Source organism: Miscanthus floridulus, chromosome 4 (assembly GCF_019320115.1).
Source record: "Miscanthus floridulus cultivar M001 chromosome 4, ASM1932011v1, whole genome shotgun sequence".
Taxonomy (NCBI): Eukaryota; Viridiplantae; Streptophyta; class Magnoliopsida; order Poales; family Poaceae; genus Miscanthus; species Miscanthus floridulus.
In genome coordinates, this window is record NC_089583.1 from 16,306,534 (window position 1) to 16,330,745 (window position 24,212).

Here is a 24,212-nt window from a genome sequence, read left to right on the forward strand (position 1 = left end):
AGGTAGTTTAGTTAGTACAGTTATAGTATGCCTCGTATAGATGTTAATATTTGATTAGTTAGTATAGTTATAGTTAGAAAATATATTAATGTTAGTATGGACATTACGTACGATGATTTCGACGACTTAATGAAGTTTCTTGAAATGCTTCTGCAAATGGATTGTTGTGTTAGAGTTTTGTACGGAGGAAGTGTTAGGAGAGAGGATGGTATGTTTGAGGATATGGAAGAAGAATTGGAATGGTTTGATGAACCTCCTAGCTTCAACGACCTTTGTGTCCGTTTGAATATAAAGTTTGACGGTGATTTCACACTAAAGGGGATGTTTGATACTGGGAAGACTAGGGCACACTATGTCCTCATGCCCTTGCGCGACCCTGCTCACTGGTCGCGCTACACTAGGGTTCTCCAAGGTTCCAATGTGCCCATGGCTGAGGTGGTGGTGGAGAATGGGTACATGATGCATGGTGTTCAGGACGGCTCGTCCATTGATGATTTTGGAGGCAATGAAAAAGAATTAGGGGTCGAAGGGGAAGCAACTCAGGATAACATGGATTTGGACGGTCAGTTGACGCAGGAGCAGTTTCATTCAACTACAGTAGGCTGTATAAGCAATGACTTCGATGTGAATGAGTTCGAACGGGAAGAGGAGCAGCAGGAGGAGGATAGGATCGGTGATGTAGTTAGCAGTGATTTAGACGATTCTGATGATGACCAAGGAGGTACAGATGCTATGGCAACAACGGCTGATGTCATGCCAGTCCCGGTACATACTATGCCATTACCAGTACCAACTGAGGTTTTGCAAGGTGTCCATGCTCAGGGTAGACTAGTCACAGATTTGGCTGCAGATGATATCCCCTATGATTGATGGGCTAGAATTAGCGAAGCGCAGCAGTATGTTCCACCACCACCTTACTCAGCGACTGAGCTTGAGCAACTAAGGTCCAAGAACGTACCTTTCAGGGGCGTTCCGAACTATAGGGATGTCAGTATGATAGATATGACAGTTTATGATACCGGTCTTCAGATGTGTAGGAATTCATTGTATAACCATGAGACAGATACCCTTAGGAAGGGGATGATATTCAACACAATGTCAGAGATGAAACTCTTCCTTTAGGACTATGCTGTGTACCACCATAGACCGTACACCGTCACTCATTCAGACCAGGAGTTAAGGTACCACTTGATATGCAGCGACGGCCGACGTGCTTGGCGACGGGCGGGAGCGGGAGCGACGCCTAGGCCGCTTTGCTGCTCGGGCAGCGGGACTGGCCGCGGCGGAGGTTATACCCGGCTCTACCACGCCATGGATCAGGGCGCGGCACTGCCGCGCCAAGATCGGTGGCGCGGCAGAGCCCTGCCACATCAGCGGCCAGCGCTTCTGGTCGCCGCCACGTCAGCCCTCTACCGCGCCACCATACACGGTGCGGCACAGGCATTTGGCCGCGCCAGGGCAATAGGCGCGGCAAAAAATGTTAGTTTTTTTTTTTAAACCGAGAGTGTTAGATTTAAAATTAAGTTCGAAAAAGTGTTAAAATTTTAAAAAAAGTCCTCGGGGCTGGGGCTGCCTCGCAGAGATTGCATTGGTGGTGGTGGTGGCTTCATCTGGGGCGCGTGCCTTGTGGCTTTTATAGGCGCAGCGACTGGGAGGTGGGAGGTGGGAGGTGGGAGGTGGGAGCCAGGAGGGGCGCGAGTGCGTGTCGGCCAGTTGGGTCGCGTCGGGGTCGGGGGAGCTTTGCCAGCGGGCGGCGCCCGGCGCGTCCCCGGCCCTGTGTTTGTTATTCTCCGACTCCGAGGTCTTCAACTCTCTGCTTGATACGGTGTGCGTGTCGCTCGGGACGCAGTCGCACCTGTCTCGGCAGGGACCAAGGGATGGTGTGCACTTGTGACGGTCGCCGTTCTGCAAAATCTAAAAAATCGTACACCCTCGGTTCCAAATTATTATAAGACGTTTTATCTTTTCTAGATATGTAATTTTGCTACGTATCTAGTTATACACTATGTCAATTATATATATAGTAAAAGTAATATGTTTAGAAAGGTCAAAACGTTTTGTAATTTGAAATTGGAGTACTTCATAAGCAACAAATTAATTAAACCGTTTGAATCAAGTAGTCGGTGTACTGGAAAACTTAAACATTAATATCTTTTTGCATATTTTAATTAACTTTTAAAAAAGAAATGTATGGTATTTTTTTGCTAGTTTGTCTAAATTTCCTGTTTAAACAGTTTAATAATATTATTTAAATTTCTATTTTTTATTTATGAATTAATGGTAATACTTTTGTTGCGATGTTCTTAGAAAAAAATAACTACTGTCTTGATGTCCGTGACAATGTGATTGGGGAGTAAGAAATTACATGTACTCCCCACTGTTTGTTTTTACATGTAACATTAGGTTTATCCTAAGTAAAATAATATTACCCTTTTTATAGTTTTACAATATACAAATTTACATTATGAAAGTATTCTCACAGTGAATTTAATTAAAAACATAGGTCTGGTACGGTGAACCTATATTTTTTTAAATTAATGATAAAAAATATAAATATTTGACTTTGAACAAAACTAATATGACATGTAAATAAAACGGAGGGACTATAAGTTATGTGCAGGTTAAGAACACTTTGTACTTTTACAAACATATAGTGTAAACATTTGTTATAGATTAGGCTGATAAGTCTTGAGATTGATGAAGCCATCAGTCCCCATGTGCTAAACACCCGAAGCTGCTTCTCAAAATCCTTTGTACTTTAACTTGACACATATCCCCATAGACGTATAAGTTCGTAGCAAAGGGGAAGTATAGTATCGTCGTGCACTACTTATGTACCATTTCAGATGTATTATTATTGGAAGGTGAGGATGGTTTGCCATTGCCACCCAAAGACTTCTTTGTAGTAACGTGTTATTGTCGTGTTTTTATTGATAATAATGTATAAACCCCGGAAAACTTAAGGAAGATGGAAAGAGTAGAGATCATACATATATACATCGAGTGTCAATGAATAGAGAAGTGTGCGCTGCTATTTTCATTTTATCATCAAGCTGCACTTGTCCATACATTGTCGGAAAAGGAGTTGAACCATAGTCCACACATATTCCCTGATGACTAATTAAGCTATGCTTAGTACTCCCCACATGTAAAGTGGTATAATGTTTATTGCAAAGGGAAACTATATATATGAGCCGTGCACTATCCACCATGCATGTACCATTTGAGATATTATTGGAACGTAAGGGTGGTTGCCGCCATTGCACTCAACGATTTCTTTTGTGCGTTAATTAGGGTATTGACGTGTTTCTATTGATAACTGCTACTCATATAAAATAAAATGTATGAACCCCAACTAAGGAAGATGCAAATTAAAGAGTAGAAAGTAGAAACCATATATACCTCGGGTGTCAATGAATAATAGAAGTTCGCTGCTATTTTAATTTTGTCATCAAGCTGCATTTGTGCACATTATTGTTGGGAAGAAATGACTACTTTACAAATTGAACTTGATATCTAACGCATGTCATCATCCTTGGAACATCATATTCTGTTGGTGCTCTGCAATTGGAACAAGGAATTTGGTATTTGGAGAGGTGTAGCTATCAGTGATCTGAGTTCCACATTCGCATCTAATTTGTACGATCACAGTTACTCGCATTTACGTAATATCTGGAAGCATCAAGCATCCACTGGTGCGGTTTCTCTTATCGTGCAAAATGGGAGGCCCAAGAAAAGCCACCAGTAAGATACGACGGCACAGGGCATATGCACTCCGTTTAGTTACTCGTAATCGATTTTGGCCTTGAAAAATACAGCAATAGTGTACTACAAAGCACAATTTTATCATATTATAGGTGGGTAACAAATTCTGTCAAATTTGTGCAAGGATTCATCTATGTTACATTTTTAAAAGAAAAAATGGATTCTATATCTAGCATAAGCTTCCTCTGTATCCGAAGACGAGCTACTTGCGAGATAAGAAGACACAGTTTCGCCCAAGAGAACACAAGGCCTATATGCCTATGTTTACGTGTGCCATACATGGAAATTCATGATCTGTTCTTCAACTTGACAGGGGATGTCTCTTAGTTTCTCTACTCTTAAAATGTTATTTCTAGGTTTATGAACTTGTAGATATCATCGAGATCCAAACAGCTCCTACCACTCTTAACGATAACGTGGCATGCTGGCTGTGCATTGACGTGACCCCTACATATAAGGTCGGTTATTCAACTCGGCAAGGGGTGTCACCTAGCTAGGTCCATCTACTCTCAAATGTTATTTCTAAGTCTATGAACTTGGCTTTGTGTAAATTATCCAGGTCCAAATGGGTCTTAACCCGCTATGTACGCTGACGTGGCACGTTGACTGTGCATTGACATGACCCCTACATGTAAGGCCTGTCTTTCAACTTGGCAAGGGATATTTTAGCACATATGTAGTTTATATTTCATAACAATAGAGATGGATATCTAGATGCAAATTAAAGGGGTTATTTATATTATTTTTATAGCAACATATGTTCTAATTTAGATGAGAACTTAAGGGTTACCATATTATCTTTTATAAATTATAATCAAAGAGGTGAGTTATTTAAATGCAAAATTAGGATTTATTTTTAAATTATCTTTCACGATGGCAATTGTGAATAATATAGATGCAAGTTTAATATGTTAATTTAAATTGTCTTTTATAATGGCTAAAGTGTGTATTTAGACGCAATTTCATATGATTATTTTATTTATTTTTCATAATGGCATAAAGTGGTGGTAATTGTTAAAAAATAGATTCAATGGTTATTATTAACAATAATTGTTAGAGTCTAGTAAATTAATGACCAGATGCTTATGAATATACGAGAGTTTTTAAGATTTTTTTTCTTAACACGTATCGTGAGGATTAATGTTACATTAGAGCCGCCAATTAATAATAGTAAGCAGATTGTCATCATCATGTATTTCATTCAGTCATAATTAATAATGAAGGCAGAGATGCATCCGGATTGCAACCCCAGTCAGAAAGTGTCCATACATATATACTGTATTCATCAGATGGATCGATAAGACAACCGGTCCAGCACGGGATCGACTCCGAGCTGAACATAGTACACAATCACTTAGACCAAACTGCATGCTGATCGATGATGGCGGTGCCTATACTGCTGCTAAGCGCTAGCTAGTTAGCACGCCATTATTGATTTGTTGGCCCTTATTGACGACACTGGTGATGCTATATATTTGCTGGATTATACATGTACGTCGTCCTTAGGCGGACGCCGAGGCAGGAGTGCCGATGTACTTCTTGATGGCGTCCAGGATCTCATCCTTCTCGGGACCTTCAATGGTCTCCAGCGTCTCGCCGTTCTTGATGAAGACGAAGGTCGGCATCCCGTCGATCTTGTAGAAGTCAGCAACTTCCTGTCGAACCATCGAGGAAACAGCATGATCAGTACATGCATGGGCGGGGTTGAAATCAAACGCACATGCATGCATGCATCATACCAGTACCAATATATATATTGTGGGAGTTTGGGACGACACCGCCGTCGCTCACCTTGAGTTCGAAAACATTAACCTCGAGGAAGACAGCGCTAGGGAACTTCTTGGCCCACTCCGCGTACACCGGGGCAATCTCTAGGCAAAAAGGGCACGAGGGGGACATGAAGTCGATGATCACCTGATGATAAGGGGTAGGCCGGTGAGACAGGTTGATAAAGCTCAATGTCAGAGGCTGTAGAATTGTTGCATCACAAGAACAAGAACTCATCATCATTGTCGGGGAAAAAACAAGAACAAGAACTCATCCCAGCATACCATGCATGGATTCATGCATGGGAACCTTGCATACATGTAGTATATTGGCTGCTATAACCCTCACACTGGACGCGCATGCATGATTCATGTCACAATTGCCGCCTCCAGTTAACCAGTCAGTCAAAATTAAGTTACCGCAAGCTCACACTGATTTCATTTCGATCTGGCAATAATCCCAACACGCGCCCAAACGCGAGCACCTTCGATGCAATTCAGAACAAATTTGGAAACCAGAGACGAATCGTGGAAACCCGAACAGAGCTTTTGCAATTTCGGAAACCAGAGAGACGAATTGAGGAAACCTGAACAGCTTTTCCCAAACAACAATATATCACGGGATGCAGATGGCGTACCAGCTTGCCGGCCTCCTTGCCCTTGGCCATCTGGGCGTCGAACTCATCCTTGGTGTGGCACGCGATCACGGCCCCCTGCGCGGCTGCCATTCCTCTCCCTCTCTTCTTCCGATCCCCGCTCCCCGGTGGGATCAAAAGCTAGCTTCTGATGCTGACTGAGAACTGAGGTTTCTCTCGGGGCCGGGAAGGCTTGCGGAGATTATTGCGTTGGTGGCTTCATATGGGGCGCGTGCCTTGCGGCTTTTATAGGCGCAGCGACTGGGAGTGGGAGGGGGCGAGCGAGTACGTGTTGGCGCCTGTTGGGTTGCGGCGGGGGAGCTTTGGCGGTGGTCTTCAACTCTCTGCTTGACACGGTGTGCCTGTCGATTTTTTTTAGCGTGTGCTTGGTTGGTTGGATATGCATGGATGGAATGGAGCATACATGGATATCAAGTGTTTGGTTTGGTGGATCATTGGGATCAGAAAATCTCTAGATAGGGAATATAGCACAAGATGCTGGATTTTCTAGTGTGTACTGACTTAAATTATTATCGATGCGGGTATTATCTCATACTCCCTCATTATTCAAAGATAAAGTCGTCTTGGACAGCGAAATAGTCTCCAAATCATAACTTTGACTCCTTATTTTTATAAAACTATTTATCAAAAAGTGGTATATGTATATTTTTATGAAAGTATTTTTCAAGACATATCTTTTTATATGATTTTAATATTTCTAAACTTAACAACTTAAAAGTTGTTCATGATTTATATTCTTAATGTTTAACTCAAGCCTTGTCTAAAACGACTTTATTTGTGAGTATGAAGAGAGTAATATCAAACGTCCTCGTGCATCCAAGTGAACGCGTTTCAGCACATTGGCACCCAAACGTGGTGTGTGTTTCGACGTTTGAACAACTGTCTGTATATTAAATCACAAACACAGTTTGAATTTTGGTGGGAAATATACTAGAGCAAATCTTGGCGTCAAATGTACCGGAGGCGGCTAGAGTACAACCATTTCTAAAAATAGATTTGTAGAGACGGCTTCCATTTCCAACCGCATCCGATCCGTTGATCGTATAAGTTTGGACCCTTTGTACTTTTACTATTTTTTTGCTACTGCACAATATAACTCAGACACTCACAACGCACGCACACTCACCCCTATAAATGCATGCACGCAAATTCTACCTCTATGAGCATCCTCGAGATTAACGAAGTCACCATAAGTGACTCGCTTACGACGAAAACGTCGCTTACCACTGAAAAGCACAACGCCATTAAATCCTAGAATATTCACTCTCACGGGAGTCGAATCCAGGACTTATTAAAGTGCTACTGATACTCTTATAACTAATAGGCTACATGCACTTTTGCCCTTTGTACTTTATCTTATCCCCGTGATCGTATAAGTTTGTAGCAAAGGGGAAGTATCATGCACTACATACCCATGCATGGATCATTTTAGATATATTATTTGAAGGTGACACGGTAGCTTGCCATTGCATCCAAAGTCTTCTTTGTAGTAGTAACGTGTTAGGGTATTGTCATGTTTTTATTGATAATATACGAACCCCAACTTAATTAAGGAAGATGCAAAGAGTAGAACATACATGTATACATCGGGTGTCAATGAATAGAAGTTTGCTGCTATTTTAGTTTTATCATCAAGCTGCACTTATGCATACATTGTTGGAAAATGAGTTGAACCACATCGTGCACATATATCCCCTTTAATTTGTGACCAATTAAGTCATGCTTAGACGCTAAGTACACCCCACATATAAAGTGATACCAGTTTATTGCAAAGGGAAACTATATATGAGTCGTGCACTATATACCCACCATGTACCATTTGAGATATTATTGGAAGGTGAGGGTGGTTGCCATTGCCACCCAACGATTACTTTGTACAGTAATGTAGTATAGCGCGTCCCGTGTTTCTTTGATAACAGCTACTCATATATATAAAATAAAATGTATGGACCCCAACTTAAGGAAGCTGCAAAGAGTAGAAAGTAGAAACCATATATACCTCGGGTGTCAATGAATAATAGAAGTTCGCTGCTATTTTAATTTTGTCATCAAGCTGCATTTGTGCACATTATTGTTGGGAAATGACTATTTACAAATTGAACTTGATATCTAACGCATGTCATCATCCTTGGAACATCATATTCTCTACTAGGTGCTCTGCAAGTGGAACAAGGAATTTTGTATTTGGAGAGGTGTAGCTATCAGTGATTTGAGTTCCACATTCGCATCTAATTTGTACAGTCACAGTTACTCACGTGCAATACCTGGAAGCATCAAGCATCCATAGGTGCGGTTTTCTTGTCGTGCAAAATGGGAGGCCCAAGAAAGGCCACCAGTAAGATAAGACGGCACAGGGCATATACATTTTGTTTAGTTACTCATAATTGATATTGGCCTTGAAAAATACAGCAATAGTACTACTTAACACAATTTTATAGTATTATATAGGTGGGTAAACAAATTTTGTCAAATTTGTGCAAGGCTTCATCTATGTTACATTTTTTTAAGAAAGAAAAAATGGATCGTGTATCTAGCATAAGCTTCCTCTCTGTATCCAAAGACAGGAAGCATGGATGCTCTTTTTTTTTCAGAGCTAATTGTTGTATGTTAAGAAAACATAGTTTCTCCCAAGAGAACACAGGGCTGGGTAGATTCCTCTCTCTTTATGTGTGTGATATATGCACTCCCTCCGTCTTAAGTTCTAGATATCAGTCAAATTTTTAGAAAAACCGTATAAGTCGTTTTGACTTTTTTGGTTCATCAATTTTACTATGTATCTAGACATATTATTATATCTAGATACGTAGCAAAATGGATGTACCAAAAGAGTCAAAGCGACTTATAATTTGGAACGGAGGGAGTAGTGTTTTTATAAGATTTATCATGACAAAATGCTACTTGTATAGAAATTGGAATCAAAATTTCACCTTTTATACTGTGCTAATGTTCTATATACTGCTTATATTTGTGACTAGCTAGAGTGAGCACATAATCACTCTAGTCACAAATATAATAATGTCCTAAATGTACAAGCTTTGGTTCTCTCAAAAAAAAAGTGCAAGCTTTGTGACCCTTAGAAACATGTTTTATCTTATACAATTTTGTCAAAAGTTCTACATTTTTTTCTCTTTTTTTAAATATGTATTTGTAATATATCTTTTAGCCACCACATATCACCTTATTTGGATTTATAGGACTAACAACTAGTTGGCTATTTGTTAGACCCTAAGAATCCAAATAGGCAGACTAATTGTTAGTCCACTAGTCTATAGATATGAGCTAACATGACTATTTGTTAGTCCTAGTCCATCACTATGCCAAAATCCGCCACTCTAAGTTACTCCCCTCATCCCGAATAGTATGCCTATTTGGATCCTTTTATGAGAATTTTAGGAACTTGGGACCTTAGTGTGCAATTTGCATGTACCGAAACTGAGACATATATGAGAACCCGAGATAAGTTTAGGGAACCAAACGTGCAATTTGGAAGTACCCACAACCGGGATGAGAACTCGAAACAAGTTTAAGGAGCTGAATGTGAAATTTCAAAAAGTACCAAGACCCAAATGAGAACTCGGGACAAGCTTGAGGACCGATACTAAAATTTACTCTTTGATCTTATTAATTGTGCATCTTTTATCCACGTCTAGAAACTCTAGGGCTTAACATCTTATTATCTTTTATTTAAAGTTTCCTACATGATGTAACAAGAGTATTAATATAATTTAAATTGATTTTTTAGCGTTATTGGTATACGATTTGTTGTAACATGGCCACCGCGAGTGGCGGAGACCTACGCAGTCAGCAGGTTACGAGGGTATCTCCGACCTGTTACCAAAACAAAGGTTGTGCTCCCACGCCTCCAAACCCGAGAAAGAGAACGGTTTGTTAGATTGGGCTTGCAGGTTGCGGGCGACGGCCCTGACGCGGTCTCCGCCCGGCCGGCTCGTAGGCGTCTCTGGTAGTTGGGGCGGAGGCCGCTCCGCCAGAAGACTAATTAAATGCCAACATTGTTTTGGTATGTGCAGGTAACCAGATGAGGGCGCTCGTGGACTGCACGGGTGCTCCAGCATGGTCTCCGCCCGTCGGGGCGAAGACCCAAGCAGGAGATCGGCGATCCTGGGATGCCGGAGGCCTACGGCTCCGGCACTCCCAGAGGCGGAGGCCCGAAGGCTCGTCGTCGGATCCTGAGGCCGGACAGAGCGGAGACCCACGACGGAGGCCCTAAAGCCCATCGCCGAGTCTTGAGGCCCGATGGGCCGGTTGATCATGCAGGCCCAGTACCAGATGGTGGCATGGCAAGATTACCCCCAAGACGGAAGGCGAGTAGAGGAATATCCCAAGAATGTACTGTAGCAGTTGAGGGATACTACTGTAAACTCAGTGAATGTGGTAGTTGAACCCTATAAATAGGGAACTCTTGTAACAGTAAAAGGGGGTTGTTGGTGGACGAATTAATGAAACCATAGCTTTCCGTGTCATTCCCTTACTCGCCCATCTATCACGCCTATTTCCCGTGCCTCCGCCGGGGGGTGCGGTGTAGCAAGCGAAGGCCACTACCTCCTCCTCACTGTCTGAGACCGTCAGTCTCAACATTGGCGCCCACCGTGGTTTGGCCAAGGCAAACCAACGATGGCAAGGAAAAGAAAAACCACCACCAGAGCAGCAGCGACCACGGGTCAGCGAGGAAGGCCTAGGCGCAACATTCGTAGCACCTACGCAACCTCGCCAGTGGAGGATGACACCAGAGCAGATGCCTAGGGCCAACCACCGGAACCCTAAGATCCAGAGATTCAAGATTCGGAGGCCCAACCAAACTCAGCCACAACACCCGAGCAAGAACTGCAACAGTTGCAAGCACAGTTGCAAAGAGCGCAATAAGAGAGGGGTAGAATGGCAGCAGCATTCGCAGCTAATCAGCAAGCTATTCAAGCGTCAGCACAAGCAGCAGAAATAAGGCAGCAGTTGGCAGTCCTACATGCTGAGATGCTAAGTATGCAGCATGCAGTACCAGCGTCAACCTCCGCAATCCCAGCCTCCGCAGCAACACCAACTACAACCATGTTACAAGGCCCTACACCAATGATCAGCCAGCCGACGATGCCATCTCAGGTGAGGCGGAGGCCTATCGATCCCAAGTCCCCACTATCTGAAGGCATACAACAGTCGCCATGGCCAACAGCGTACAAGCCAATCACACTACCAAAGTTCAACGGAAAGACAGACCCCCATCAGTTCATTATGAGTTACGAGGCAGCAGTAGCCTCTGCCGGCGGAGACAATGCCGTCTTGGCAAAGTCATTTGTCATTGCAGCCGAAGGCGACGCGCTGGCTTGGTATTCTATGCTCAAACCAAGCACAGTCTATTCTTGGGAGAACCTCCGGGACAAGATATTGACAAACTTCAAGGGGCTAACAGCACAGTCGCTGACTTCCATAGATCTGTTCCAGTGCAAGCAAATGCAGGGAGAGACACTACATGACTACTTTCGAAAATTCATGCAACTAAAGGCGAAGGCACCAGATGTCCCAGACGAGATCGCCATTGAAGCAGCGATCAAAGGCCTCCGAATCGGGCCGTTCGCAGCACACCTAGCAAGAAAGAAACCAACTTCCATACAGCAGTTGTATGATGAGTTCGAGAAGTACTGCAGATCAGACAATGACCTCCGCAAAAGGCTGGAGGAGCAAGGTCAAAACAGACAACAAAACAGCAGCAAAAATTCCCAGAAAACCTATACGAACCAGAATGTATCAAATCAGAAACTAGGCCAGGGGCAAGTGCTCAGCATCGAGGGTCAACCTCACCCCGAGCAAGGGCAACAGGCAGCGCCAACACGGCCGGAGACCCAGACAAGGAACCAAGGTCGGCAAGGTTACCAAGGCAAAAACTAGAACAGAAACCAAAGCCAGAAACAACGCAGGCCATATTGCGTTTTTCACGGCGAAAACGCAGGGCACAGCACCAAAGATTGTCCGGAGACAAAAGAAACACAGGAAAGGATGAAGAACAAGCAGACTGCCCAACCTCCGACACAGCAGAGCGCAAGAGAGGTCAACACCACCTACACAACTGGCCACCAGCAGTACTGCCCAATGTACCCAGCGCTAAATGCAACCCAAATACATCCCTCCACACTGGCCTCTGCCTATTACCCAAAGCGAGTAAACCCAGCGCGCTCATCGTCAATGTCTAACTTAACTGACTCAAACAAGCCGCGCGCAATGCTGCGCGGAAAAGCCGAACGCCAGTACTCCCAAAGCTCTCCGCTCACGTAAATACCGTCGTTGTAGAGATTCAAAGGCGCAACATCTTGCGCAGGCTCCAGATTCGGAACCTGCGCAAGTTTAAAATTTTCCACAAAATCATTCAGAACAAAAGAAACTTTATTCACAAGAGTCCAACCGGACTGCGAAATACAAGTTAAAAAAACTAAATCCTACAAAGAGCCTAGACCTCCGGAGTCCCGGACGCTGTAGCAGTCCTAGGAGCGGAGCCCGCACCAAACATGGACGGAGACGGTGCCTGCGGCTTCCGGGCGTCACCACCGCTGATCGTAGCGCTCTTCGGGGTGTTAGCAGAGGCGGAGGCATCACCCGCAGTCGCCGAGCTAGGAATCGGCGGAGGCCTGCTCGCCAAACCCTTCTGCGCCTCCTGGTAAAGCACAGACCACAATATCAGCTTCAGAGAGCAATAAAAGCCTCCACAGCTTCGCAAGAAACAAGGAAAGGGAAAAACAGCGACAACAAAGACTACAAATACCTTCGCCCTCTTCTCCTCCGTTAGCTTCCGGGCGGCAAGCCTCCCAAACGGAGCCCAAAAGTACCCAATGAAATTCCTCAAGCTTTTTCGCAAACCAGGAGAAGTCTCACCAAGCACCTCCGGACCCGGCAGCACCCCCCGGAATACTCTTAGTATGCGTATACCCACCGCGCACTAGAAGCTTGGCGTAGTTCGTCACCCCCGCCAGCGCCCCGTAGTCCGTGCAGCTGTTCACCAGATCGAGGAGCTTTGCAAGGTGACGCTTTAGCCAGGAAACGAGGGCGTAGACGCTGTCTTCCTCCAAAGGAGCGAAGGTTTCGCCACCGAACTCAGCGACGGCAGCACGGTACTAGCTAACGGTTGCAGCAAGGACCACCTTGACCGAGTCCAAACGCCTCGTCGTCAAAGTCAGCTGCCCCTCCATCGCAGCTGCGGATTCCTTCTCAGAGGCCAGTTCTCGCCGGAGACCCTCGGCCAACTCGTTCGCCTTATGGGCCTACTCGGCAGCCTTGGCGAGATCAGCCCTCGCCACCTCCGTTTCTTTTTCCTTCTCCGCCAGTGAAAGACGAAGAGCTGCAAGGGAGTTGGTCAAACGCCCCTTGTCACCCTCCAGGCGCTCGTTCTCCGCTTTGAGCGCTTCAATCGTAGAATCTCGGTCGGAGACCTCGCGAGTGCAGCGCTCTTCCATAACAACGCCCGTGTGATACCCCTACGATCAGAAAGAAGAAGAAGACCAAGGCGATCAGTAATAGAAATAAAACAAAACAAATATAAAGGCGAGCATACACCAAAAAACGTAAACTGCCGAAGACGAACCAAGCTCTGGTGTTCTAGATGAACACGGAGAAGCTGGAAGAAATCCATGTCCCTCAGACGCTGTTTGAAGCGATCTGTTCAAAGAAGAACAAACAAATACAAAACCATAAGGTGAGGAAAACAAATCTCACAATGAACACACAAACTGCCGGAGACCACCTCCGACGTCTCCAAGAACCCCAAGATAGCACTCTTCCCAACCTGAGATAGAAGTGCCGGAGGAGCCTGCGTAAAAAAAATAATACAACAACAACTCAGGTCAGAGGGCCGATCAGACATAGGCAATAACGGCAGACCAAGAGACGAGTAAGATAAAAACACTCCACACTCACTTGGACCCGGCGCCATCGGCCCCGGCTGCCCCGGACCAAACCTAGCGCTGGCAGCAGCCGCTCGTTCCTCCGGAGTGAGGAGTCCGGCCATGACATCACCTGCAAAAGCAACATAGAATACATAAACAAATAAACCGGGAAAAGACAGTAAAAACAAAAGTGTGCGCCAAACCAACTCACTCATAAAAAGCCCAGGGTGGGCCGCCTGCTGAGCCCCCTGGGTAGAAGTCTCCGCCCTATCATGCGGCGACCGAGCCACCGGGGCCTGCTCTGCAAGCATGGCCTCCGGCTGCTCATCGACGGCCTCTGGTGCGGGGGGAGGCAAAGCAACGGCGGGAGCAGGAGGAGCATGCTGCAGGTCGACCTCCGCGCCCTCTTCAGAACTTGAGGACATCCCACCAGAAATGTCGAGCATAGGATTCATGGTGCTGGCCTCCGGCTGTTCGGCGCCACTTGTGGCACCGTGCAAGGATCGCGCCGGAGCGGAGCTAGCCTCTGGCCGCCCCGCACCGCTCACAGCGCCGCGCAAAGGGCGCACCGAAGCACCAGGAGAGCCGCTATCTCCGCCGCCCATGACCCGCACGTCCCTTGATGGGACGGAAGAGCTCTGGCTGTCTTCACTGCCGACGGAGGCAACGCCCGCACTACCGGACGAAGACGCGGCCGGCGCAATCACCGGAGTTCCGAACTTCTTCTTCTTTTTTGGAGGCGCCCGTGCAACAGCGGCGCCCTTCCTCTTCTTGGACTCGGCCTCCACTGTAACATTCTTCGCGGAGGTCTTCTTCTTCTTCTTGTCAATCGAAGCTAGGACCTCCGCGGGAACCTCGCGTTCCCGGTAGATGATCCCGAGCTACTCAAAAACTCGATTGAGCCACGGCATGGTGCCTACCACGGCTCTCCAAGACGTGTACTCACGCTCGGAAATTTTGCTGATCAACCCAATGGTGGCTTCTTCAACCTCAGAGACAAAGCCGTCCTCCGTCACCCCCCTCCCCCAAAGACTGGCCAAAGCGGGGGAACGGAATCCCGGCCTCCGGCCCAAAAACGGGAACCTGCACCGTTTCCAGCTGAAAGGGTGGATTGTCCTTGCTCAGGGGCCAATAGTTGGAGGCCATTATCTCCTCCACCAGGTCGCGGCCCCCGGAGTAACGGCACGCCAGCGCAAAGGCCCGTTCATAGGCTTCCCTCGCCGGAGACACCGCCTTCGACGGCTCCACACGCATATGCGGTGCCATCACCTCCATCCTTGAGGTCAGTGGGTATTCCCGGACCTCCGCACCATCCTCGATGGTGCCACACACCCCGTAGGTCTTCACGTAGAACCACTGCTCAAGCTAGCCGCGGTCCCATTTGCCTTTCTGGCAGAACGAAATCTCCAGGCGATCTACGGCCTGGTTCCTCTTCGACATGAAGGTGCAACTACCATACTGGTAGATCACCTCCACCTCTTTGCCTTCCTGCATCTCCTTCTTCTTCTTTGGCTGCTTCTGCAGCTCATAGTAAGCGCAGAAGGTGTCCACATCTGGCTCGGCGCCATAAGAGACACACGCCCAGCAGAATTTGCTGAGCGTGAGGAAGGCCGTAGGAGTCAGATGATGGAGCTGGACGTTGAAAGTCTCCAACACCCAGCGGAGGAAGGGGGCATAAGGAAGGCGGAGGCCACAGGTGAAGAAGTCTCGGAACACCACCGCATATCCCTCCTCCGGCTCCGGAACGGTCTAGCCGGGCAGAGGGATTTTTACCCTCGTAGAAGGAAAATACGATTCCTTCAACATCTCCGCGACCGCCTCCTCAGTAATGGAGGAGGGGCCGAAATCCCATGACTTTATCGCCATGACTCCGGAATCCACAGCGATCAGGTCTTCGACAGACACGGAGACACTCCCCAAATCCTCCTCCAGCAGCTTCTCAAACTCTAACGCGGAGGCGGAGGCAAGCATGCACTCCTCAAAGCGAGCACCCCAGCCGCCTGCCCTAACACCAAGAAGGTGGCGATAGGGTCCGAAGAAGGCAGGCCGGTGAGTATGGGCGAAGGTGGAAAGGAAAGCCACCGCGGCGGCGAACTGGGAGGAAGGCGCAAGCGGAAAGAAGGAACGCGCGAAGGCAGCTCAAGCGAAAGCAAAGAAAGCAGAGACCGATTTCTGGTGCTGCAAGAAAAGCGAATGAGTTGTGCGGGGGGGGGGGACCCCGCCACCAACCCCACCCTTATATAGGCCACGGGCGGGCGGTTCGGTTCCCGCCGAACAACGGTCATCTCCGGATAAGTCGCAAGATGCACAACGACTAGATTTGTAGCCAAACGGCTACTTTGACAAGACCAACGGCCGCGCCAGAGCGGGCCAGGGGGGAACCGGCGGAGATCGGTCGGAGACGTGACTATGCGCAGTCTCTGCCCCCGCGGACGTCCTTGCTTAGGGCGTTTCGGGCTCACGGCACGGTCTCAAAAGGGGGGAACTGTTGTAACATGGCCACCGCGAGTGGCGGAGACCTACGTAGTCAGCAGGTTACGAGGGCATCTCCGACTTGTTACCAAAACGGAGGTTGTGCTCCCACGCCTCCAAACCCGGGAAAGAGAACGGTTTGTTGGATTGGACTTGCAGGTTGCGGGCGACGGCCCTGACGCGGTCTCCGCCCGGCCGGCTCGCAGGCGTCTCTGGTAGTTGGGGCAGAGGCCGCTCCGCCAGGAGACTAATTAAATGCCAACATTGTTTTGGTATGTGCAGGTAACCAGATGAGGGCGCTCGTGGACTGCACGGGTGCTCCAGCATGGTCTCCGCCCGTCGGGACGAAGACCCAAGCAGGAGATCGGTGATCCTGGGATGCCGGAGGCCTACGGCTCCAGCACTCCCAGAGGCAGAGGCCCAAAGGCTCGTCGTCGGATCCTGAGGCCGGACAGAGCGAAGACCCACGGCGAAGGCCCTAAAGCCCATCGCCGAGTCTTGAGGCCTGATGGGCCAGTTGATCATGCAGGCCCAGTACCAGATGGCGGCATGGCAAGATTACCCCCGAGACGGAAGGTGAGTAGAGGAATATCCCAAGAACGTACTTTTGCAGTTGAGGGATACTACTGTAAACTCAGTGAATGTGGTAGTTGAGCCCTATAAATAGGGAACTCTTGTAACAGTAAAAGGGGTTGTTGGTGGACGAATTAATGAAACCATAGCTTTCCGTGTCATTCCCTTACTCGCCCATCTATCGCGCCTGTTTCCCGTGCCTCCGACGGGGGGTGCGGCGTAGCAAGCGAAGGCCACTACCTCCTCCTCACTGTCTGAGACTGCCAGTCTCAACGTCTCTGCCCCCACGGACGTCCTTGCTTAGGGCGTTTTGAGCTCACGGCATGCTCAGGCGGACCGCGGTCTCAAAAGGGGGGAACTGTTGTAACATGGCCACCGCAAGTGGCGGAAACCTACGCAGTCAGCAGGTTACGAGGGCATCTCCGACCTGTTACCAAAACGGAGGTTGTGCTCCCATGCCTCCAAACCCGGGAAAGAGAACGGTTTGTTAGATTGGGCTTGCAGGTTGCGGGCGACGGCCCTGACGCGGTCTCCGCCCGGCCGGCTCGCAGGCGTCTCCGGCAGTTGGGGCGGAGGCCGCTCCGCCAGGAGACTAATTAAATGCCAACATTGTTTTGGTATGTGCAGGTAACCTGATGAGGGCGCTCGTGGACTGCGCGGGTGCTCCAGCATGGTCTCCGCCCGTCGGGGCGAAGACCCAAGTAGGAGATCGGCGATCCTGGGATGCCGGAGGCCTACGGCTCCGGCACTCCCAGAGGCGGAGGCCCGAAGGCTCGTCGTCGGATCCTGAGGCCGGATAGAGCGGAGACCCACGACGGAGGCCCTAAAGCCCATCGCCGAGTCTTGAGGCCCAATGGGCCGGTTGATCATGTAGGCCCAGTACCAGATGGCGGCATGGCAAGATTACCCCCGAGACGGAAGGCGAGTAGAGGAATATCCTAAGAATGTACTGTAGCAGTTGAGGGATACTACTGTAAACTCAGTGAATGTGGTAGTTGAGCCCTATAAATAGAGAACTCTTGTAACAGTAAAAGGGGGTTGTTGGTGGATGAATTAATGAAACCATAGCTTTCCGTGTCATTCCCTTACTCGCCCATCTATCGCGCCTGTTTCCCGTGCCTCTGCCGGGGGGTGCAGCGTAGCAAGCGAAGGCCACTGCCTCCTCCTCACTGTCTAAGACCGCCAGTCTCAACACGATTTGTGCTGGGGATGAGCCTGGGGCAAAGGATACAAGCAGCTCAGCGTTGTCATCATCATGTGTTTCATTCAGTCATGCTCGTAGAGACATGAAGGCAGACACACGGATTATTGCAACCCCTGTCAGAAGTATCTCCATACATTCTGTACTCATCAGATCGATAACCGATCCAGCGCGGGAGCCAACATATCGACTCCGAGCTGAACATAAGAGTACACAATAATCACTTATTTAATTAGACGACCAAACTGATCGATAATGGCGGTGCCTCCTGCTAGCTACGACGCCATTCGTTGGCCCTTATTGACGACTGGTGATAGATGCTATACTTAGTTTGCTATACGTCTCCTTAGGCGGACGACGCAGAGGCTGCAGAAGTGTTGTCGATGAACTCCTTGATGGTGTTGCGGAGCTTATCTGGACAGGCACCAACAAAGCTCTCCAGCGTCAGATCTTCCCTGATGAAGACGAAGGTCGGCGCCGCCTGGATGTTGTAGCTCTTAGCAACTTCCTGTACGTCGTCGAACAAGGAAACACACCTAGCATGATCAGCATACGACGACGACATGATCGATCATGGGGCCGGGTTGAATTGAAACCAAATGCATGCACATGATTTGGTGAATTAATTAATTAATCACCTATATATATTGGCTATTATTGGGACGACACCGACACCGTACGTACTCACCTTCAGTTCGAGAATGTCGACCTTGAGGAAGACACCTTTAGTAGGGTACTCCTTGGCGCACGCCGCGAACACCGGGGCTATCTCTTGGCAAGCACCGCACGTGGGGGACATGAAGTCGATCACCACCTGATCGATCGACGCCGGGGTAGAGGACATGAAACAGGTTGCTGACAAATTAGTAAGCTCAATGCTAGAAAGAATTGTTAGTAGTAACAAGAACAGGAACAAAAAACTCATCGTTGAACAGACAGCGCGGGCATATTATCGAGAAAATTAAATTACAGGGAGACAGATCGATGGCGTACGTACCAGCTTGCCGGCCTCGTTGCCCTTGGCCAACTGGGCGTCGAACTCCTCCTTGGTGTGGCACGCGATGACGGTCCCCTCCGCCGCGTCCGCCATTCCTCTCGCTGTCTTCTTCTTCCTCGCTGGGATCGAAAGCTAGCTTCTGATGCTGACTAAGGTTTTCTCTCGGCGGCTGCCTGGTGGCCAGTGGCCTAACCTGGGGCGCGAGCCGCGGCTTTTATAGGCGCAGCAACGTGTGGGGTCGAGGGAGCTTGGGCGCGGCGGCTCCGATCCGGCCCGGTGCTATTCGTATTCCGGGGTCTTGAGCTCCATCTCTACATACGGTGTCACGATGGGGGTGGTTCAACCTTGAATCGAACCGTAACTGATCCATCGATCCATTTGCTGTGTACCGCGGTGCACCAATGGATAGTATATGGGTCGGTTGATTACTTGGACAAGAGCACGATGAGGTTACTGCTTCTCGTTGGTTGCTTGCTTAAACAAGAGCACGGCTTGTTTGCTACCGGCTACCGTTTTGTACAATTTTTTTTATAAAACATCAAATACGACTTTGCACAAAAGTTGCAACATCAAGCTATAAGAGCATGCATAAGATTTCCACATAAAGAACATGAATCAGTAACCACATCAAAGTTTTACAAAGGCAAAAAACTTTGACATATGACACTTCTTCGCCAAGTGGAGATATCAAGTAACATACGTACAGTTCGCTCATTCAAACATACAGACCAAGTGGAGATTTCAAACATACGTACAGGTTTCTCAGTGCATCATTCAAATAGAGGAATAAGGAATATTAAAAGGTTCCATCTGATATACGGCATAAATAAAAATGAAACACATAGACCACCTCTCCCTGAATCTTCTAGCTTCTTTCAGTCAACTCTAACAGAAAAAAAAGAACAGCTGCCCCTACTTCCTACATCTTCTGCTTCCATCAACACTGCTTTAATGTACAGACCCTTCACCTGCTTCAATCCTGCTCCGGTTCAGTCTTTCTTCTTCTCTGATCTGTGGCTCCGATCCATTCCCTCAACACTGCATAGGCATACAATGACATGACGATTTGCATAGGCATACAATAAGCTAACTACTACTTATACAAATTTGTACACAACTGCCTGCTAATGGAGCAAAAGCAGTATTTCAATGTACAGAATAAGGAAAATAAACCACAAAGGGTGCCAGCAGAAAGAAAAGGTCACCATTAATTTCCTTCTACAAGCTGTAGAGGCATACAAAAATTGAAAACGCACTGCAGTTGTCAATAGAAATCTAAGCCATGATGACCCTTCAGAAGAATGACGTACATTACATGCAGAAGAATGAAAAGGAGGCAAGATCGGTGGCGCGGCAGACCCTGCCACGTCACCGATCAGCAGCCCCGGTCGTCGCCACGTCACCATGCATGGCGCGGCACAGGCGTTTCGCCGCGCCATTGCAATAGGCGCGGCCAAAAGTGTTAGTTTTGAAAAAAACAAACAAACAGTGTTAGATTTAAAATTAGTTTACAAAAAGTGTTAAAAAAATTTCCATATCAAGTGTTTGGTTTGGTGGATCATTGGGATCAGGAATTCTCTAGATAGAGAATATATCACAAGATGCTGGATTTCCTAGTGTGTACTGACTTAAATTATTATTGACGCGTGTATTATCTCATACTCCCTCATTATTCAAAGATAAAGTCGTCTTGACAGCGAAACGATCTTCAAAGCATAACTTTGACTCCTTATTTTTATAAAACTATTTATCAAAAAGTGGTATATGTATATTTTTATGAAAGTATTTTTCAAGACAAATCTTTTTATATGATTTTCATATTTCCAAACTCAACAACTTAAAAGTTATTTATGATTTATATTCTCAATGTTTAATCCAAGCCTTGTCCAAAACGACTTTATTTGTGAGTATGAAGGGAGTACTATCAAACGTCCTGGTGCATCCAATTGAATGCGTTTCAGCACATTGGCACCCAAACGTGGTGTGTGTTTCGACGTTTGAACAACTGTATGTATATTAAATCACAAACACAGTTTGAATTTTGGTGGGAAATATACTAGAGCAAATCTTGGCGTGAAATGTACCAGATGCGGCTAGAGTACAACCATCTCTAAAAATAGATTTGTAGAGACGGCTTCTATTTCCAACCGCATCCGTTGATCGGATAAGTTTGGACCCTTTGTACTTTTTTTATGTTTTTTGCTACTGCACAATATAACTCAGACACTCACAACGCACGCATACTCACCCATATGAATGCATGCACGTAAACCCTACCTTTATGAGCATCATCGAGATTGACGAAGTCACCACAAGTGCCTTGCTTGCGACGAAAACGTCGCTTACCATTGAAAGCACAACGCCGTTAAATCCTGAAATATTCACTCCCACGGGAGTCGAATCCCGGACTTAAAGTGCTACTGAGACTCTTATAACTAATAGGCTACAGGCGCTTTCGCCCTTTGTACTTTATCTTATCCCCGTGATCGTATAAGTTTGTAGCAAAGGGGATGTATCATGCACTACCCATGCATGGACCATTTTAGATATATTATTTGAAGGTGACACGGTAGCTTGCCATTGCATCCAAAGTCTTCTTTGTAGTAGTAACGAGTTAGGGTATTGTCGTGTTTTCATTGACAATATACGAACCCCAACTTAATTAAGGAAGATGCAAAGAGTAGAACATACATGTATACATCGGGTGTCAATGAATAGAAGTTTGCTGCTATTTTAGTTTTATCATCAAGCTGCACTTATGCATACATTGTTGGAAAATGAGTTGAACCACATCGTGCACATATATCCCCTTGTGACCAATTAAGTCATGCTTAGACGCTTAGTACACCCCACATATAAAGTGATATCAGTTTATTGCAAAGGGAAACTATATATGAGTCGTGCACTATACCCACCATGTACCATTTGAGATATTATTGGAAGGTGAGGGTGGTTGCCATTGCCACCCAACGATTACTTTGTACAGTAATATAGTATAGCGCGTCCCGTGTTTCTTTGATAACAGCTACTCATATATATAAAATAAAATGTATGGACCCCAACTTAAGGAAGCTGCAAAGAGTAGAAAGTAGAAACCATATATACCTCGGGTGTCAATAAATAATAGAAGTTCGCTGCTATTTCAATTTTGTCATCAAGCTGCATTTGTGCACATTATTGTTGGGAAATGACTATTTACAAATGGAACTTGATATCTAACGCATGTCATCATCCTTGGAACATCATATTCTCTACTAGGTGCTCTGCAAGTGGAACAAAGGAATTTGGTATTTGGAGAGGTGTAACTATCAGTGATTTGAGTTCCACATTCGCATCTAATTTGTACAGTTACAGTTACTCACGTGTAATACCTGGAAGCATCAAGCATCCATAGGTGCGGTTTTCTTGTCGTGCAAAATGGGAGGCCCAAGAAAGGCCACCAGTAAGATAAGACGGCACAGGGCATATACATTCTGTTTAGTTACTCATAATTGATATTGGCCTTGAAAAATACAGCAATAGTACTACTTAACACAATTTTATAGTATTATATAGGTGGGTAATAAACAAATTTTGTCAAATTTGTGCAAGGCTTCATCCATGTTACATTTTTTTAAGAAAGAAAAAATGGATCATGTATCTAGCATAAGCTTCCTCTCTGTATCCGAAGACGGAAGCATGGATGCTCTTTTTTTTCAGAGCTAATTGTTGTATGTTAAGAAAAGATAGTTTCGCCCAAGAGAACACAGGGCTGGGTAGATTCCTCTCTCTTTATGTGTGTGATATATGCACTCCCTCCGTCTTAAGTTCTAGATATCAGTCAAATTTTTAGAAAAACCGTATAAGTCGCTTTGACTTTTTTGGTTCATCAATTTTACTATGTATCTAGACATATTATTATATGTAGATACATAGCAAAATGGATGTACCAAAAGAGTCAAAGCGACTTATAATTTGGAACGGAGGGAGTAGTGTTTTTATAAGATTTATCATGACAAAATGCTACTTGTATAGAAATTGGAATCAAAATTTCACCTTTTATACTGTGCTAATGTTCTATATACTGCTTATATTTGTGACTAGCTAGAGTGAGCACATAATCACTCTAGTCACAAATATAATAATGTCTTAAATGTACAAGCTTTGGTTCTCTCAAAAAGAAAATGTGCAAGCTTTGTGACCCTTAGAAACATTTTTTATCTTATACAATTTTGTCAAAAGTTCTACATTTTTTTTCTCATTTTTAAAATATGTATTTGTAATATATCTTTTAGCCACCACATATCACCCTATTTGGATTTATAGGACTAACAACTAGTTGACTATTTGTTAGACCCCAAGGATCCAAATAGGCAGACTAATTGTTAGTCCACTAGTCTATAGATATGAGCTAACATGACTATTTGTTAGTCCTAGTCCATCACTATGCCAAAATCCGCCACTCTAAATTACTCCCCTCGTCCCGAATAGACTTGCCTTTTATGAGAATTTTAGGAACTTGGGACCTTAGTGTGCAATTTGCATGTACCGAAACCGAGACATATATGAGAACCTGAGATAAGTTTAGGGAACCAAACGTGCAATTTGCAAGTTCCACAACCGGGATGAGAACTCGAAACAAGTTTAAGGAGCTAAATGTGCAATTTCAAAAAGTACCAAGACCCAAATGAGAACTCGGGACAAGTTTTAGGACCGCTACTAAAATTTACTCTTTGATTTTATTAATTGTGCATCTTTTATCCACGTCTAGAAACTCTAGGGCTTAACGTCTTATTATCTTTTATTTAAAGTTTCCTACGTAATGTAACAAGAGTATTAATATAATTCACTGTCACCGTATATGGCTTAGCTTTATGTGCTGGGGATGAGCCTGGGGCAAAGGATACAAGTAGCTCAGCGTCG

At 46.0% G+C, this 24,212-nt stretch overlaps 2 protein-coding genes across 2 annotated transcripts; both read right to left on the reverse strand.

Annotated features, from left to right (window-relative positions):
- Positions 1 to 5,025: 5,025 nt before the first annotated feature.
- Positions 5,026 to 6,373, reverse strand: LOC136551030 (thioredoxin H-type-like). The gene is made up of 3 exons (XM_066542626.1): positions 6,170 to 6,373; positions 5,557 to 5,679; positions 5,026 to 5,420 (listed from the first exon to the last, which is right to left on the reverse strand). Exons 1-3 carry the CDS (start codon positions 6,257 to 6,259, stop codon positions 5,268 to 5,270), a joined length of 366 nt encoding a protein of 121 aa, XP_066398723.1. The 5' UTR covers positions 6,260 to 6,373; the 3' UTR covers positions 5,026 to 5,267.
- Positions 6,374 to 18,659: 12,286 nt separating this feature from the next.
- Positions 18,660 to 19,435, reverse strand: LOC136551031 (thioredoxin H-type-like). Its single transcript, XM_066542627.1, has 3 exons — positions 19,311 to 19,435; positions 19,002 to 19,127; positions 18,660 to 18,821 (listed from the first exon to the last, which is right to left on the reverse strand). The coding sequence occupies exons 1-3, from the start codon at positions 19,401 to 19,403 to the stop codon at positions 18,660 to 18,662; spliced, it is 381 nt and encodes a 126-aa protein (XP_066398724.1). The 5' UTR covers positions 19,404 to 19,435.
- Between the last annotated feature and the right edge of the window lie 4,777 nt (positions 19,436 to 24,212).